Consider the following 15,232-nt stretch of genomic DNA (forward strand, 5'->3'; position numbering starts at 1 on the left):
CTGCTTTAAGCTATGTTTTAAGTTTATAATGGTTTAGGAGATGTTATCCTTGAGACGGTTTGCTTTGGTTTCATCTTCCTGTTATTGAAAGATGGATCACCTGAGAGGAAAACAATTGAATTTCCATCTTCCCTGTGTATTTCCATTCCAGGGCTTTCACTTGCATTTAATGACTTTCTCAGGCCTTCCTCTTGAGTGTGAGACCTTCCAGGGCTGAGCTCAGCCTGAACATGAAGCTTTTGGGAAAGAGTTAGGAAAGTCTGTTCAGCTATTTTTTAAGAAGAAGAAAAAAAAAAGATGTAAAGTACCATTTATCCCATTCCCCAAATAACTTAGTTTTGGGGACTCAAATTCATAAGTGGTCAGACTTTTATGAGAAAACTCAGAGTTAGTTGAAAAGGACTTGAACTTAAGAGTCTTCCCTCCTCTCCCCTTCGTGAGCACAGGTGAGTGTGAAGCATGCTGCTGTCAGATGGTTGGCAAACTTGTTACAGAAAGGGCTGAGGTTTCCTTACATATAAAGTTCGTCAGCCATGGCAGCTTTGGGTTCTCATTAAGGCTGTTTCTCCTTCATTCTCCCTCTGCCCCTTTCCCCTACACAAGGTCTTCTCCAGGTTTGCTTTTCATTCTACAAAACTCACGAGTGCCAAGTTTAAACAAAGCATCCGACTAGGGTTTCATTTATTTATCCATTCAAATATATATGTTGAACTTCTACAAAATGCTAGGTAAGGTGCTAGGCATTTTACATATGTTATTTCATTTACTCATCCCAAGAACCCGTCAAAGTGGATATTATCATTACTGATTTAAATTAAAGAAACCCAAGTGTCAGGTTCACTACTACATCAAATGTCATAATGAGATCCAAAGGGAGTGGTTGGATGAGCAGAAGGAACACTCAGGGGGCCGCAGGCATGTGAAAGATGATTTTATTCAGCAGCAGCTCTCATCAACAGCTTTCTTACACTAGCTCTGTCTTTATCTCGGCTGTCTGCTCCGGCTCTGTGACTCCTGCAGCCCCCATGCCTGCAGCTGCATGGTTGGCTCTCCCTTTGCTTCAGGGTCAGCAGCTTAAACCTTTCTGTCTTTGGGCATGGGCAAGCCTGGCTCCCTCCTGTCCATCTGCAAAGATGGACAGCTCTGACTCTGTTTCTCTGGGCACCAGTGCACCTACACAGTGTCCACAGGGCAATTATACATTTTACGGACAACAGTTGCTTAAGGCCAAGGGGTGGCCTTCCCATGTTATGGCTACATGGCTGTGATAACAAGTGGAGTTAAACGCCTGCACTCTGAACTCACTGAGTCATGCAGGATGTAAACATCCTACTTCGGCCTATCCCTGACCAAAGCACAGCCATATTCCTTACACCAAGATATATTGTATAAAGATATATTATATCTTTATATAGATATATTTATAAAGATATACCTTTATATATATCAAGATATATAAATTAAATAAATTGTCCTTGGATATTAATATGAATGTAGAAATTAAATTCAACCTAGGGATTTGTCTTTCTGCAAAGCCCATGCTTTTAACTACTATACACCTTTTCTTCCTAGCAATAAACCAGAGCTGGGAGATCTGGGTTGTTGTTTATGTTACATAAGGAAGGGTAGCAGGAACTGGGGATGTTGAGATTGGCAAAAGGTGCCACTAGATATTTGATTAATTTGATGTGGAAAAGGGATAAATAATTGGGGGCTGTGGGTTTTTGAATGGTGGAAGATACATGGAGAAAGATTTTAGTTCAAAATGTAAAAGGGTTTTAGTTCAAAATGTAAAAAAAATTTATGAGTTAGAACTCTACCACAAATGAATGTACCCACCTCCCTACCCCCAACCTGACCCCAGCCAGAGAGAAAGGAGTGCCCATAATTTGAAGAATTGAAGCACAACCTGTATAATCACTTGTCAAGGCTGTTCTATTATAAGGATTCAGGCAGCTGGTGACGAGGTAAATAAGATGAGCTGGCTTTGTGATTCTGTGACTTCTTGACCTTAATACCAGGAGTCTATAGGACCTGGAATCAGTTTCTTCACCTGTTTAGGCTTCTCCATTTGTTAAGGTTATTTCTCACTCTAATGTTCTTAGACTATGTAGTTCTCAAGATTAAAACTATATCTACGGATATAATTACAAGTATGGTTTTTTACTATTTTAATCTGACAGAGGTTAGCATAATGTTGAAATCTTGAGTTTTGTTCTATGGCTTGCTGGCTCAATCCTGGCAAACTTGAGCCTGAAGTCAAGGTCTTCTCTTACTAATAATTTACTCTTATTTCTTTCTCAGTTTAATCCAAAGTTTGTTTTCTTTAGCATCTGGGATCACTGAGAAAGAACTCGTTTTACATATTCCCAACTCCCAGTCTGAAGATGCTTTGGTCCTTCCAGAATTATGGTTCAACTATAAAGAAGGGTGAGCCAGCTCAAGAGAGACTGTCAGCCAGAGAAGGGACTTGTGGCAGGGCTGGAGATCAAGGAGAGTGACAGAGGATGTCTGGCACAGGCATCAGGTGACATTCTATAGGAAGTAGAACAGTTTATAAGCAACCTTCCTAAAGGGTTGTTGCAAGGATTACCTGTGTTAAATATATGTTACATGCTCAGAATGGTGTTACATAATAATAGATATAGTAGGTAATACCGTCTGTTTTGTTGTTATTACTATTTTTATCCTCTATGTGCAGCAGCAACTGTACTTAGTAGGTGCTCAATAAATAGGTGGTGAATGAACAGAGGAATGAAAAAATAGCCCTTTGGAAGGTAGTTTTTTTTAAAAAAAATAATGATTTAAAGGCAAAAGTGGTAGTTGCATCTTTTGGTAATGGTAAGAATTTTACAGAGGAAATGGGAAAGCCCTGTAAAACCTGACATCCTTTGATATCATACCATTATTGTGAACTGTCAGTCCAGATATTTCACTGTGATCCTTTTTATGGTGAAACTCTTGGAAATAAGAGGGCCTATAAAAATATGATTATGGGATGAGTATTTATCATTATTGCCTTTGCCAATTTCTAAGCCTGAATGAGTTTTTGTTTCAGCCAGTTAACGATTTTTCTTTTTCTGTTTTTTCTTCAAGTGACCCAAATGCCTTTAATTTAGAAAAGAAATATGCATATTTATTCTTTATATTTATAGCTAAATATATACATGTATTAATGTTCACTGGGTTAATTGTCTCCTCTTGTATGGAAAAGGGTGCAAATTCAAGCTGCTTCTAGGGATGTGTGAGAGGGGCCACCAAATCCTATCTTGAGTACTTGTTCAATTGAACCAAGGCCTCTTTTCAGCCCAGGTAGAGGTTGCATGGGGAGAAGCAGGCAGGCTGGAGAATTGCCAAATTGCCTTCTCACTTCAGCAAGTCATCAAAGTTTCATGCAAATGTACGCAGGTACTCTCAGTGAAGCTCGTGTACACCAGACCTGAAACAGGGCTTGAATCAGTCCAGTCTACCAGCTCTGCTAAGCTCCTGACCTGACAGTTAGAGATACCAAATCATACAGTTAGAGTCTGGGGTTGTAGAAGGAAGTGTGTGCTGTCACCCTAAGGTTTTCCATACTGAGATCACTTGGGGTGTAGCCTTCAGTCTTGTAGGCCTAAAAACTGGAATTTTCCAGGCTACCCAGTATTTAATATATAGTTAATGGCTCAATAAATACTAGAAATTAATACTGTTATTTTTCTCTAACTTGGTGGCCTATTGCCAAGTTTTGAGAGTTCTCTCACTGTTGCTGTCTATATCCTGAAATTCCCAAGTTACTTTCGTGTGCATCACCCCCCATGCACAAGGCATAAAGTAAAGGTCCTGTTAACATTTGGAAATAAAGGGTAAGAGAATTTTCTGTTATCTCCTGCTGCAGCATTCATTTTCTTGGCCCAAATGGGGAAGAGGTGTTTGTGGTGCAGACACACATATAGGAACCTTTCTTATATGAATGGGAACAAACACATATTTGGCTTCTGAGGAGCCTGCCAGGAAGAGGAGGTCAAGACTGGCTCATAGAAAATACATAGAATCCCAAAGGTGTATTTGAAACACAACTTTTTCAACCAAAGAACATATAAGGTATTCTCTCTTAAAAGAGGATCCTCAATGAACTATATGTTGCCAGATTGTGTGAGAATAGTGACATTATTTCTCAGTCTTATGTTAAGCCCCTTCCATACATTGGCTTACCAAATCCTTACAAGAACCCTGCAAAGCATGTGTCATATTCCCCACTGTATATGGAGGAAATTGAGCTTCTAAGAGGTTGTACAATTTGCCCAGATTCCCCAGCTAATATGTTGCAAAGGCACAATGTGAATCAGTTTCTGCCTTTACTTCTTTAGCTTCTAACAGTGAAATCTATACTGTCTGGAGGCAAAGAGGGAAAGAGAAAAAAGGAGGAGAGAACAGGAGAGAAGGGAACTGGGGCAGGAGAAAATGGATGTTTGAAGGGTAGGCAAAAATATAACTCAGAGCAATGCAAACTCACTAGCTAGATTTTCCACTCTTTATAATTTAATCTATAGTAGCATCTGGTGGAAATTGTTAATGGTCAACTCATGGAACTGCCAGCAAAGCTTACATTTTGAAAGTTGAGTGGAGCATACCCGTTTGCTTGGTCTTGGGATGAGAGTTGGGTAAAGATCAAAGTGAGAGAAGACATTCAGGAAACACATTTCTTTAACTGCCTGCAGGAGGAAAGTTTTCACAACTGGAAAATGCAAGCCATTACTGCCAACCCTGGAGCATGGAGACTTTACCTTATTAATCATAGCTGTCAGGGTCCTTTCAGTAAACAGCAAGCTGTTGACATACAAAATATCTTCTGTATTTCATGGAAAAGCAAAAGGGGAAAATGGTAAAATATACAAGTCATCGAAGTAAATGCTTACTAGAGTCAAAACAGAATGTTGCATGACCTTACTAAATTCAAGGCAATGTAGAATACTGAAGACATTGGAAATCCTCAAGAGAACATTTTTATATTTAGATATAGCTTATATTTTTTATATTTAGATACAGCTCTTGTGAGGAAAAATGCAGAATAAATACAGATGCAGTGATGACGAGATCACTGATAAAGGGAAGATGTCTAAACTCGAATGCAATGTTTATATGTAATTGTAAAATATGTGAGGTATGCGTGTGGTTGACTCTTCACCTTTATAGATCTGTGGATTCTAGCCCATAAATAGGGTAAACAGGGCTTGGGCTGGTGGGCAGAGTTGGGACTTAGAGTCAGAGAGGTCATCTGGAATCCATACATTACCTGATATAGTTGGGAAGAGAAGCTAAATCCCATTCATACACTTCTTTGAGAGTCAGGAGAGGAAGGTGGTCAAGAATCAGAGGGAGGCAATGCTAACATCAAACCCAAAAGGGGATAAATGGAATTAGAGATGGAAAATTGAATCAATGTAGGAGCAGGTTGGGAAGAATGTCACAGATTTTTTGGGGAAAAAGCCATAGTAGGACATATCTGTGTAAGATAAACACCAGTTTCTGCCATTTTCACCACTACTACCTTAGACCATCATCTACAATTGGCATATCTTAGGAGCTAGCTGGCCAAGTGGCCTTCCTGCTTCCATTCTTGCCTCCCTGTAGACTAATCTTCCATAGTGGTCTTTTTGTGTAAATCAAGCAATACTACTCCTCTGCTGAGACACCCCAGTGCCTTTCCATTGAAGTCAGAATAATATCCAAATTTCTTATTATGGCCATCCAGTTCATCTGTTACCAAACCCCAGTTGTTCTCTCAACCCAAATTATTTTATTCTTTCTCTGATTTATTCTGCTATAATTCCGCTGTTTTTTTTTTCTTCTTTTTTTCTCATGCACGTAAAGTTGTGTCTGCTTGAAGGACTTTGTAGTTGCTGTTCTGTTACCAGGAACAGTTTTTCCTCTGACATTTACATTCTTGGCTTCTACGTAAGATTTAAGGTTCAATTCAGATATCTCCTGCTTACTCAGAGGGGTCTTTTTAAACCTTCTTATCTAAAATAGTACATAGCACTTCCTAATAGTATATATTTTTTAGTTTGGGAGACCTGTATGGACAAGAAATCATTTATTTATTTATTTATTTTTTAAGACACAGTCTCACTCTGTTGCCCAGGCTGGAGTGCAGTGGCACGATCTCAGCTCACTGCAACCTCTGCCTTCTGAATTAAAGTGATTCTCATGCCTCAGCCTTTCCCAAGTAGCTGGGATTACAGGCTTGCACCATCACACCCGGCTAATTTTTGTATTTTTTGTAGAGACGAGGTTTTGCCATGTTGGCCAGGCTGGCCTTGAACTCCTGACCTCAAGTGATCCTCCCACCTCAGCCTCCCAAAGTGCTGGGATTACAGGCATGAGTCACCGTGCCTGGCCTAAGAAATCGTTTTATATCGGGATTCAGATATAAAGTATAACAGAATGACCGAAGAACTTGCTAGCTGTGAATACTGGACTGCAGCCTGCCAAATGGTGAATACCATAAACTGTCTATGCCAGTTCAGCATCTATAAAAAATTGTTATAGTCAATGTGATAATGCATGTGAAAGGGCCTGGAAAATGTAAAAGAAGCCGGTTGCTCTTAGGCAAAGAATCATGGAGTGAGTGACACATGCAGGTATCGGGAATTTATATTTTACCCAACATAAATTCAAGCAGAGAAAGAAAAAGTTTCTTCAAGAAAATGTGGTTTTGAATTTTTTCAATTAAGAAAATCATATAAGGGAAATATTCATTTTGGAGGCCATTTGTCATAGATCCTAGAATAGGAAGACAGTTAGCAAATTATGTGTCCAGTCTACTGCCTTCAGAAAGGGAAAACATCATTCAGGGACTATCAGGAAAGCAAGGTGGTCAGATTGTGTTTGAATATTGACTCCATTCCTGTCTAGCTAGTTCAGGAAACGTAGTTATTTAACTGCCTGCAAGAGGGAACTTTTAAACACTTAAGCTCTTTGTGTCTTATTTTCTTTATCTGAAAAACTTATAAAATATAACATCAACCTGGAATATAATTCTAACCAGATTATATAAAATATTATGTGGAAAACACTTTGAGCAGTGCCTGTTTAATAAACAGTAGCTATAATTATCTTCATCTTGCAAACAAAGTGACTGAATTTCAGAACATTTCAGGGACTCATTCAAAGTTACGCAGCCAATATATTGTAAGGCAAGATCTAGAACCTAGAACTTCTGCCTCCTGAAACATTGTGGATAGATCTAAGCATTTTAAAAACATTTATGCAATTAAATATTCTTAACACCTGAAATAGACATTGGTACAAAACAATGTATTTATTATAATAATTTTTCTAAAGAGAAGATATATACATAGATATGCATAAAAAGTATGGAAAGAAGTATGCCAAAATGCAAATAGCGAGTATATGGCAGAAGGAGTTTGAAAATATGAATAGTTTTGTTTTTCTTGTGCTACTGTGTTTTCTATATTATCACATTCGGCGGATAATGACTTTTTTTTTTTTTTTTTTTGAGACGGAGTTTTGCTCTGTCGCCCAGGCTAGAGTGCAGAGGCACGATCTTGGCTCCCTGCAAACTCTGCCTCCTGGGTTCAAGTGATTCTCCTGCCTCAACCTCCCGAGTAGCTGAGATTACAGGTGCCTAACACTGTGCACGGCTAATTTTTGTATTTTTAGTAGCAGCGAGGTTTCACCATCTTGGCCAGGCTGGTCTCGAACTCCTGACCTTGTGATCCACCCACCTCGGCTTCCCAAAGTGCTGGGATTACAGGCTTTAGCCACCACGCCCAGCTGATAATGACTTTTGTAATCAGAAAATTGTTATTGAAAAGGCTAAACAACAATAATACTAGCAGCAAGAATAAAAATCCTGCATGTCTTGAATGTGTGTTTATGCCAAATCTTTGTTTTATTTGCACTGAGCTAAGGTTTGAATGTTTGGGACTTCCAAAACTCATGTTGAAATTTAATTGCCATTGTAGAAGCATTAAGAAGTAGGACCTTAATGAGGTTATAAGGCCGTGAGGGCTCCATGCTCATGGGTGTGGTTGGTGACAGTATAAAAGAATGAGTTTGGCCCCCTCTTGTTCTCTCTAGCCTTCTTTCTTTTCACCATGTTATGACATAACAAGAAGGCTCTCACAAGATGCTGATACCTTGATTTGGACTTCCCAGCCTTCAGAAATGTTAGCTAATAAATTTCTGTTCATTATAAATTACCCAGTCTCAGACAGTCTGTTATGGCAGCACAAATCAGACTAGGACACACTACTCTACATTTTCCAGACAATTCTAATTTAGATTCTTGCTGAGCTCCCATAGAACCTTCTACATACTCCAATCTTCCACATTGCTGTACTTGAATTATTTGTTTAGATGTCAGTTTCCTCACATATTTATAAACTATTATTATCCTGGGTACCTCATATAGTGGCATATTAAAATATTTAATGAATGACATATCCATCGAGATCCTGAATTTAGAAATAGTATTCCTAAGGAACATTTTAATTCCACAATTACTAGGATGATTGAAAGAATCTCATTTTCTATACTGGTTAGTTACTGTTGTAGTTTTTTGTATCCTATTTATGTAATCTTCTTACGTCTCCAATTATTTTCTCTTTTATATTAACATATTCATAAACCATATTTAGCATTTCTATTTTCTATCCAATATTATTATTCCATATAAAATGTTACATCTCAATTTTACATGGAATTTAATATTACATTCAATATCAAAAATAATTTAATAATCCTCCTCTGAAAAATGCATCAGAAATTTGACCACACTGCCCCTTAGTGTGATTTCATATCATTAGTGGGTTTCATGGACATTTTTATAACTCACTAAAATAGTTTATAATCTAAGTTTCAAGGCTCCTCCAGGGAAGTTTTGAGCCCATTTCCTTAGCAGAGTTGTAAATGAGAGTTTAAAAGGCAATGAAAAGTGTGTGAACTATTGGACACAGCTTCTTGGTACTGCTGCGTATAACACACCTGCTGGCTTCTTATAGCTTCTGACGGCTTCCAGGAGCTTGGTGCTGGTGGTTGCAGAGGCTAAAGTAGCCTGGTGTCTTTCATCAACGGCCTCCAGATAGATAACTGTAGAACACTTCAAAATAGTTATATAGATGTTTTCACGTGGTCCAGTTGAGAGAAGAATTAGTGGTACTGAACAATGCATTTCCCAGAGAAAGTATTAATGAATAATTCTATAAACAGGGAAGCCAACCAGCTTCTGACTGCCAGACATTATCAAGGATCTGAACTGCAGAGGACATTTAAAGTGGATAACTGGAGGCCCCTTTAATCCCCTATCCTCCACATTCTTCTTTTATTTGCTCTTAGATCTCATTAGAGAATCATCAGTTAAAATTGACAGCATAGTAAGGTATATAAGATATCACACAGTTTTAGTCTTGAAAATAGTACCTAGGCTTTCTAGGCCTGAGCAATAAAAATAATGATTTTAATAAAAACAGTAATAACAGCAACTAACATTTACTGAGGATTCACCATGTCTCAGGTACTATTCTAAGTGCTTGACATGTATTACCTCATTTTATAAAATGCTTTCCTCATGCAGTTTGTTGTTAGAATTAAGAGAAATGACCCAGACAAAGTTCTTAGCACAGAGCCTTACCAATAATACTGACGTTTCAGAAAAGTTAGCTGTTTTTTAATTGTTGCTATACTTAACAACAATAATAACAACAATGATAAATGCCTCTCTTCCAAATAAAACTCTAAGAGGCTTTTTAAATTTCTTGATTTACAGATGAAGCCCCAAGGCTTTATAACATCCCAGAATGACCCAAAACCCAGCTCAGTGCCTGGCACAAATTAAGTAGTCAACAAATATAAAAATAATTAATATTCTAACTTGTATAGATTCATTTGCAAGTAGATTTTGCAGAGAAGAGAGTGTGTAGTTTTCTTTCGATTCTCAAAATAGTCCATGGTCTAAGAAATAAAAAGAACCACTACTTGAAAAAAGAATTTGTCACTGCGTGAATAACAAGGTCTAATAAGAATCATGAGGAAGTGGGGAGGAAAGATGTGAGTAGGTCTGGCTTCCCACCCGAAGAAGGTTTGGAACAGCCCTGTGATGTTATTTGCTGGGCTGGCAGTTCGGGATTGTTTCCTCTCCCCACCTGGAAACTCCCATTTGCCCTCTGAGGCCATTTACATAAGACTCTGTGGGATTACTGGCTGTACATCTAGGCTTGAGTGGAGTGATTGGATGCCAGATAATTTCATTCTGGTTTTGTAGGAATCATAGAATGTTAGCACGGGAAAGAACCTCATACATAATCTATTTCAGGGTTTTCAAATTTGTAGCAGATGTGGTACCATTCCCCTTCCTGCACCCATGGAAGATATCTCTAATTAGGAATGACACTCTTCACTTCTGTGTCTTTTGAATCCTTGATAACATAATATGGTATGGAAGCATTACCAATAGATTGAAATTAGCATGCACAGGGAAAACAGTTTTCCATCACTATCACATGCCCAATATCCTCCCATTATAGCTGGGAAAATCAAGGAGATGACATTTGTAAGTCTATGAATTACCAGATGATTACTATGAAGTGAGTAATATAAATGTTTTGAGGCAAGAATGATTGTGACTTCAAACTACAAACATTTTAGTACCAAATAAGATTTTATTTGCCACTGTTGTTATTTTTTCCTCATTTTTTCAGAATAAAGAAGGAAACTATTTTAAGTGATCATTAATCTTCTTTCTACACACAAGTCTAGAAAGCAACAAAAAGCGGGGCCCTGAGTAACAAAAAGAAGTTATAAGTGATTTTAAGTACAGTAAGTTAAGCAAAATTTCAGGCATTCAACCACTCTCTCTCATTTTTCAGTATCCTTAAAAAAATTAGTTCAGGAAAGTCCTGTATTTAAATTTAAGAGACCAGGGGCTGTTATAACTGACGGAGAATAAGTCATTTAGCCTTTCCCAGCCTCAGTTTCCCCTTCTGTAATAGAAAGATATTAGACAATTCATAGGAATGGAAAACATTTTCTTATTCAAGGGAGAGGAGAAAATAAATGTCTGTTGAACAGAAGAATATGAACATTTATTTATTTATTTTCGTGTGTGTGTGTGTGTGTGTGTGTGTGTGTGTGTATCTGTGCATATATGCAACAAGAAAGCATATTTAAGGTGAGAGTAAGAATTAGCTAAGGAAGGACATTAAATAAAGTGCATCTCCACCTTTTAAAGCCATTAATTAAATAATGTAGACCTGGCTTCAAAATTAAACATCATTGTAGTTTATAACTTAGGATGGCATGCTTGCTCTGCATAAGGGTACAGGGTATGAGCCTTGTCAAAAACTTTTCCAGTTGAATTTATGAAAGAAACTGGAAAAATTTGAGTCTTTAAGCAGACCTATAGAGATCAAATTTAAAGTTCTGGCAATGGCTAGATTTTTGTTTTCTTGTGAGGATGTTAGGGTGACTATGGAGAGGAGAATTGCCAAATATGTAACTATTCCTCTGCCTTCTTTATCATATACTTTAAGTAAACTGGCTTAAATCCAGTCCTTCTCTCTCCTTTTGCATTGGCCCCTTTTTGAAATATGAAAGTTACAGATGTAAATTACAAAGTAAGCCAGTATTATACGAAAACATGTTTATTGCCTGAATAATAAAACTTAGCTAAGGACTTATTAGAATTAGAATTCCCCCTACTTGAAGTACAAGTTTCCAATAAACAAACAGAAGCAAAACCCCAAATGAGAAAGAATACATTGGTAACCTAAATCATAGGCATTTGGGGGTATGTTCATACAATCTATCTACTTCTTTGTAATTTACTATAGCACTGATGACAAAGCACAGACATACGATGAGAAAGAGCAAATCCGCGTATCAGTGTGACTGTGCAACCACTACAAAGCTTGGCCTTCTTAAATGTGGCCACTTTAACTTACACACACTCACAGAGGCACCAGAAATCTCCCTGCAAATGCGATTTGCCTATAGTTTTGTGGCAATACTGTTACATAAAACAAAAACAACTCTCAGACCGTGGTAATAAATAAGAGAGAAAAGAAGAAGTAACAAACAACTTCCATGGGTTCGCAGGCATGCAAAGCAGCACCTTGAACCTCATTTGAAAAACAAGCAACTCAGATAGCTTTTGGAGCCCAGGAGTGAAGGCTAGAGGCTGAAAGGAGCTATGCACTATTATCTTTGGGTATTTCCACATAATCTGCAGGATGGGGAAGTTTAATTCTGCACCACATAAACTGTGCTCTTTTAGATGTGGCTGAAACAGGTATCTCTGCAGAATTAGAAACCCATCTAGAAATGACATTGCTTAAAATTGTTCTTTCCAGGTGATAATTCCATAACCATCACATAAATAATGTACAAAAACAAAACTAAAAACAAAATCACTCAAGTGTCCAATTTTTCTCTTTTTAAAGATGACCTCAGATTTATTTTCAAAGTGCAAATCGGGATATAAAAAAGTAGTAGATATGGGGGAAACATAGCCCCATCTTCTGTCCCCCACCCTCCAAAACGGGGCTGATTTGATTCCCTCTCTCTAGCATTTGTACCCGTCCACCTATACTTTCAGATAATCATTTTTCAGCCGACCTAGTCGGGTCCCATGGCTCCTAATGGTGAGGGCCAGCAGCTCGTATTTGTCCCTGAGCCCCACAGAGATGTCCAGTGTCTCCTTCAGCAGGGACCTGGTGTGGACCAGCATTCCCAGAAAGTCCTCGTTGAGCCTGCTCTCCTGCCGGCTGTCCTGTTCCTGGCCCTGCTTGAACTTGCTCTCCAGCTCAGTGAGGGATTTGTCCGAGTTGGAGTAGGCATCCCCGATCTGGTGGGACTCCCGCCGCAGGTACTTGCCATAGCTCTCTTCCCCGTCTAGGTCGTAGGAGATGCTTTTGCTGATGCCCTCCAGCACGCGCCCAGCATCCTCCACCTGGCGGCCCAGCACGGTGAACTCCTCCCGCAGGGTGAGGCTCAGCAGGCTGCCGGCCTGGCTCCCCTCCCCCTGGGAGCAGCGCCTGTGGTCACTCACCCTGAAGAGCAGCTGGCACTTCTCGGGGTCATCGTTCTCCTCATAGTCCCCATCGGGCACGAAGTAGTGGTGCAGAGTCCCATTGGACATCTCTGGGTAGAGGGGGCCATCGAAGTAGCCTTGACACAGGTGGCAGAAGAAACTCATGCAGAGGAACTTCAGAAACACCATTCTGGATATTCAGGATGGCCAGGGACCCCAGGAGGAGACTTTTCACCCAGGCACAAGGAAGGGAGTGTCTTTGCGAGTCAGCGTCTCCCTGAGACAGCGTCCGCCTCAGTCCCAGCCGGCTTGCTGCTCCCTGGCCCCCAGTCCCCAGCAGGCTTCATGTGGCTCTGCACACCAGCGTCTGGGTAGCGCGGCCGCCGCAGCGCAGGATGCACCCACCCTTGCGCCCCTCGCTCGGTGGCTGGAACTCCTCCGGCACAGGCGTAGCGGGGAACCCCTCCTCCGGGGCGCTGGCGAGATGCTGGCTCTGTTGCCCTCCTCTCGGAGTTTCCCCTTGCTCCTGGGAGATGGAGTGTGTAGCTGGAGAGAAAGGCTCTTGCCCCCTGATAGTATTTCAATTTCTGGACTGGGTGGGAATGCGGAGCTTTTCCTTTGGCTAAAGATATCCTGAGGATCTGTCTGCTCTCAAATTACAGCTGGTTTCGTCACTTGGAAGCCAGGGAACAAGTTTGGAAAAGAACCTCTCACCAGGTCTCCGCTATTAAAGGTACAGGGTCGCTTTTTAAAGATTGGAAGGGAAGACTCTACAATAGAATTTAGCTCGAAAGAGAAAATGAGAAGAGAATAAATGGAATTTCCACCACAAAAAAACCCTGGTTTGTTATTGACATATTGGGAGGGGGAAGGAATGATTACCCTGGAAAAATGCCATTTCACGTGTCTCAATAAATAATCAGTTAGGTTGGATTTTTTGAGTATATCTATTTTTATCTTTAAAACTTTGTGGCTTTGAAGGCAAATTTAAAGTGTCAGAAATTACAGTTTTGTTTGAAAATGATTGGTTAATTAAAATTGATATCAACAATACTTTGGATGAAATCAAAATACTAAAGTTGCTTAATGTATAGTCTTTAGTATGTATAAGAACAGACGCTGAAAAATGAAATTTTGCCAGCTTAGTAAGTTAAAGGACAATGAGATCCTTATTTAATTTTATGAAACAATGCTAAGCATCTGCATTAAATCTTGAACCTAATATTTTTATAGTTGTTGCCTCTTTTGAGAGTCTTGAAAGCTTTTGAAAAATGTTTCTGGTACTATTATGCCCATTTTCCAGATGGAGAAATGAAGGAGCAGAATGTTAAGCAAATTGATTATAGTCACACAGTTAGTTGAGCCAGAACTAATTGTCATAAGGTCTTTTAATTTAACTTGGGGGGAAAAAATGTTTTTTTTTTTTTAACTTGGCCATTTTAATTTCTAATTTATGAACTGATTGGCAAATGGCCATCCTAAAGGCCATTCATTTGTTTAATGAATATTTCTTGAGCATTTACTGTGTGCCAAAATCTATTTTAGGTAGTGGGAATACAGCCATGAACAAAAATAAAGACAAATCCTTGCCTTCCTGGCACTTACATTTTGGGAAATAGAAAACCTAAATTTGTGAAAATAGGTCGGGCGCGGTGGCTCACGTCTGTAATTCCAGCACTTTGGGAGGCAGAAGTGGCTGGATCACTTGAGGTCAGAAGTTCGAGACCAGCCTGACCAACATGGTGAAACTCCATCTCTACTGAAAATACAAAAAAAAAAAAAAAATAGCTGGACATGGTGGTGCATGCCTGTAATCCCAGTTACTCAGGGTGCTGAGATAGGAGTATTGCTTGAACCCAGGAGAGGGAGGTTGCTGTGAGCCTAGATCGCACCACTGCACTCCAGCCTGGGTGACAGAGTGAGACCTTTTCTCAAAAAGAGAAAAATATGTAAATAAATAAGATGTAAGTTGGACATCAATAGGGCTGTGGAAGAAAGGAAACAGAGGAAGCATGGAAAAGCAGAAGCAGGCAACACTGCTGTTTCCATGGGTATTTTCTCTTTCTTCCTTGAAATGTAACTGAAACATTCATGTTGACTTGCCAGTGTTCCATACCCATCTCCCTCCCCAAGTAATAAGGGACTGGCTTCATTCAGACTCACAGTGCCACACTGTTCTGGGACTGTTACACTCATTGT

The 15,232-nt window shown here is 39.4% G+C and overlaps 2 protein-coding genes across 6 annotated transcripts in view; both read right to left on the reverse strand.

Annotated features, from left to right (window-relative positions):
• Positions 1-15,232, reverse strand: part of BBOX1 (gamma-butyrobetaine hydroxylase 1) — a 480,949-nt gene that overhangs the window by 132,473 nt on the left and 333,244 nt on the right. The gene's annotated exons all lie outside the window — the stretch shown is intronic.
• Positions 11,109-13,763, reverse strand: FIBIN (fin bud initiation factor homolog). Its single transcript, XM_032166383.2, has one exon. The coding sequence runs from the start codon at positions 13,220-13,222 to the stop codon at positions 12,587-12,589; it is 636 nt and encodes a 211-aa protein (XP_032022274.1). The 5' UTR covers positions 13,223-13,763; the 3' UTR covers positions 11,109-12,586.

Source organism: Hylobates moloch, unplaced genomic scaffold (assembly GCF_009828535.3).
Source record: "Hylobates moloch isolate HMO894 unplaced genomic scaffold, HMol_V3 SCAFFOLD_11, whole genome shotgun sequence".
NCBI classification, from domain to species: domain Eukaryota; kingdom Metazoa; phylum Chordata; class Mammalia; order Primates; family Hylobatidae; genus Hylobates; species Hylobates moloch.

Bases quoted from the DNA above. Each gene is read 5' to 3' on its own strand.
- FIBIN (XM_032166383.2), bottom strand. From the start codon at position 13,222: ATGGTGTTTCTGAAGTTCCTCTGCATGAGTTTCTTCTGCCACCTGTGT.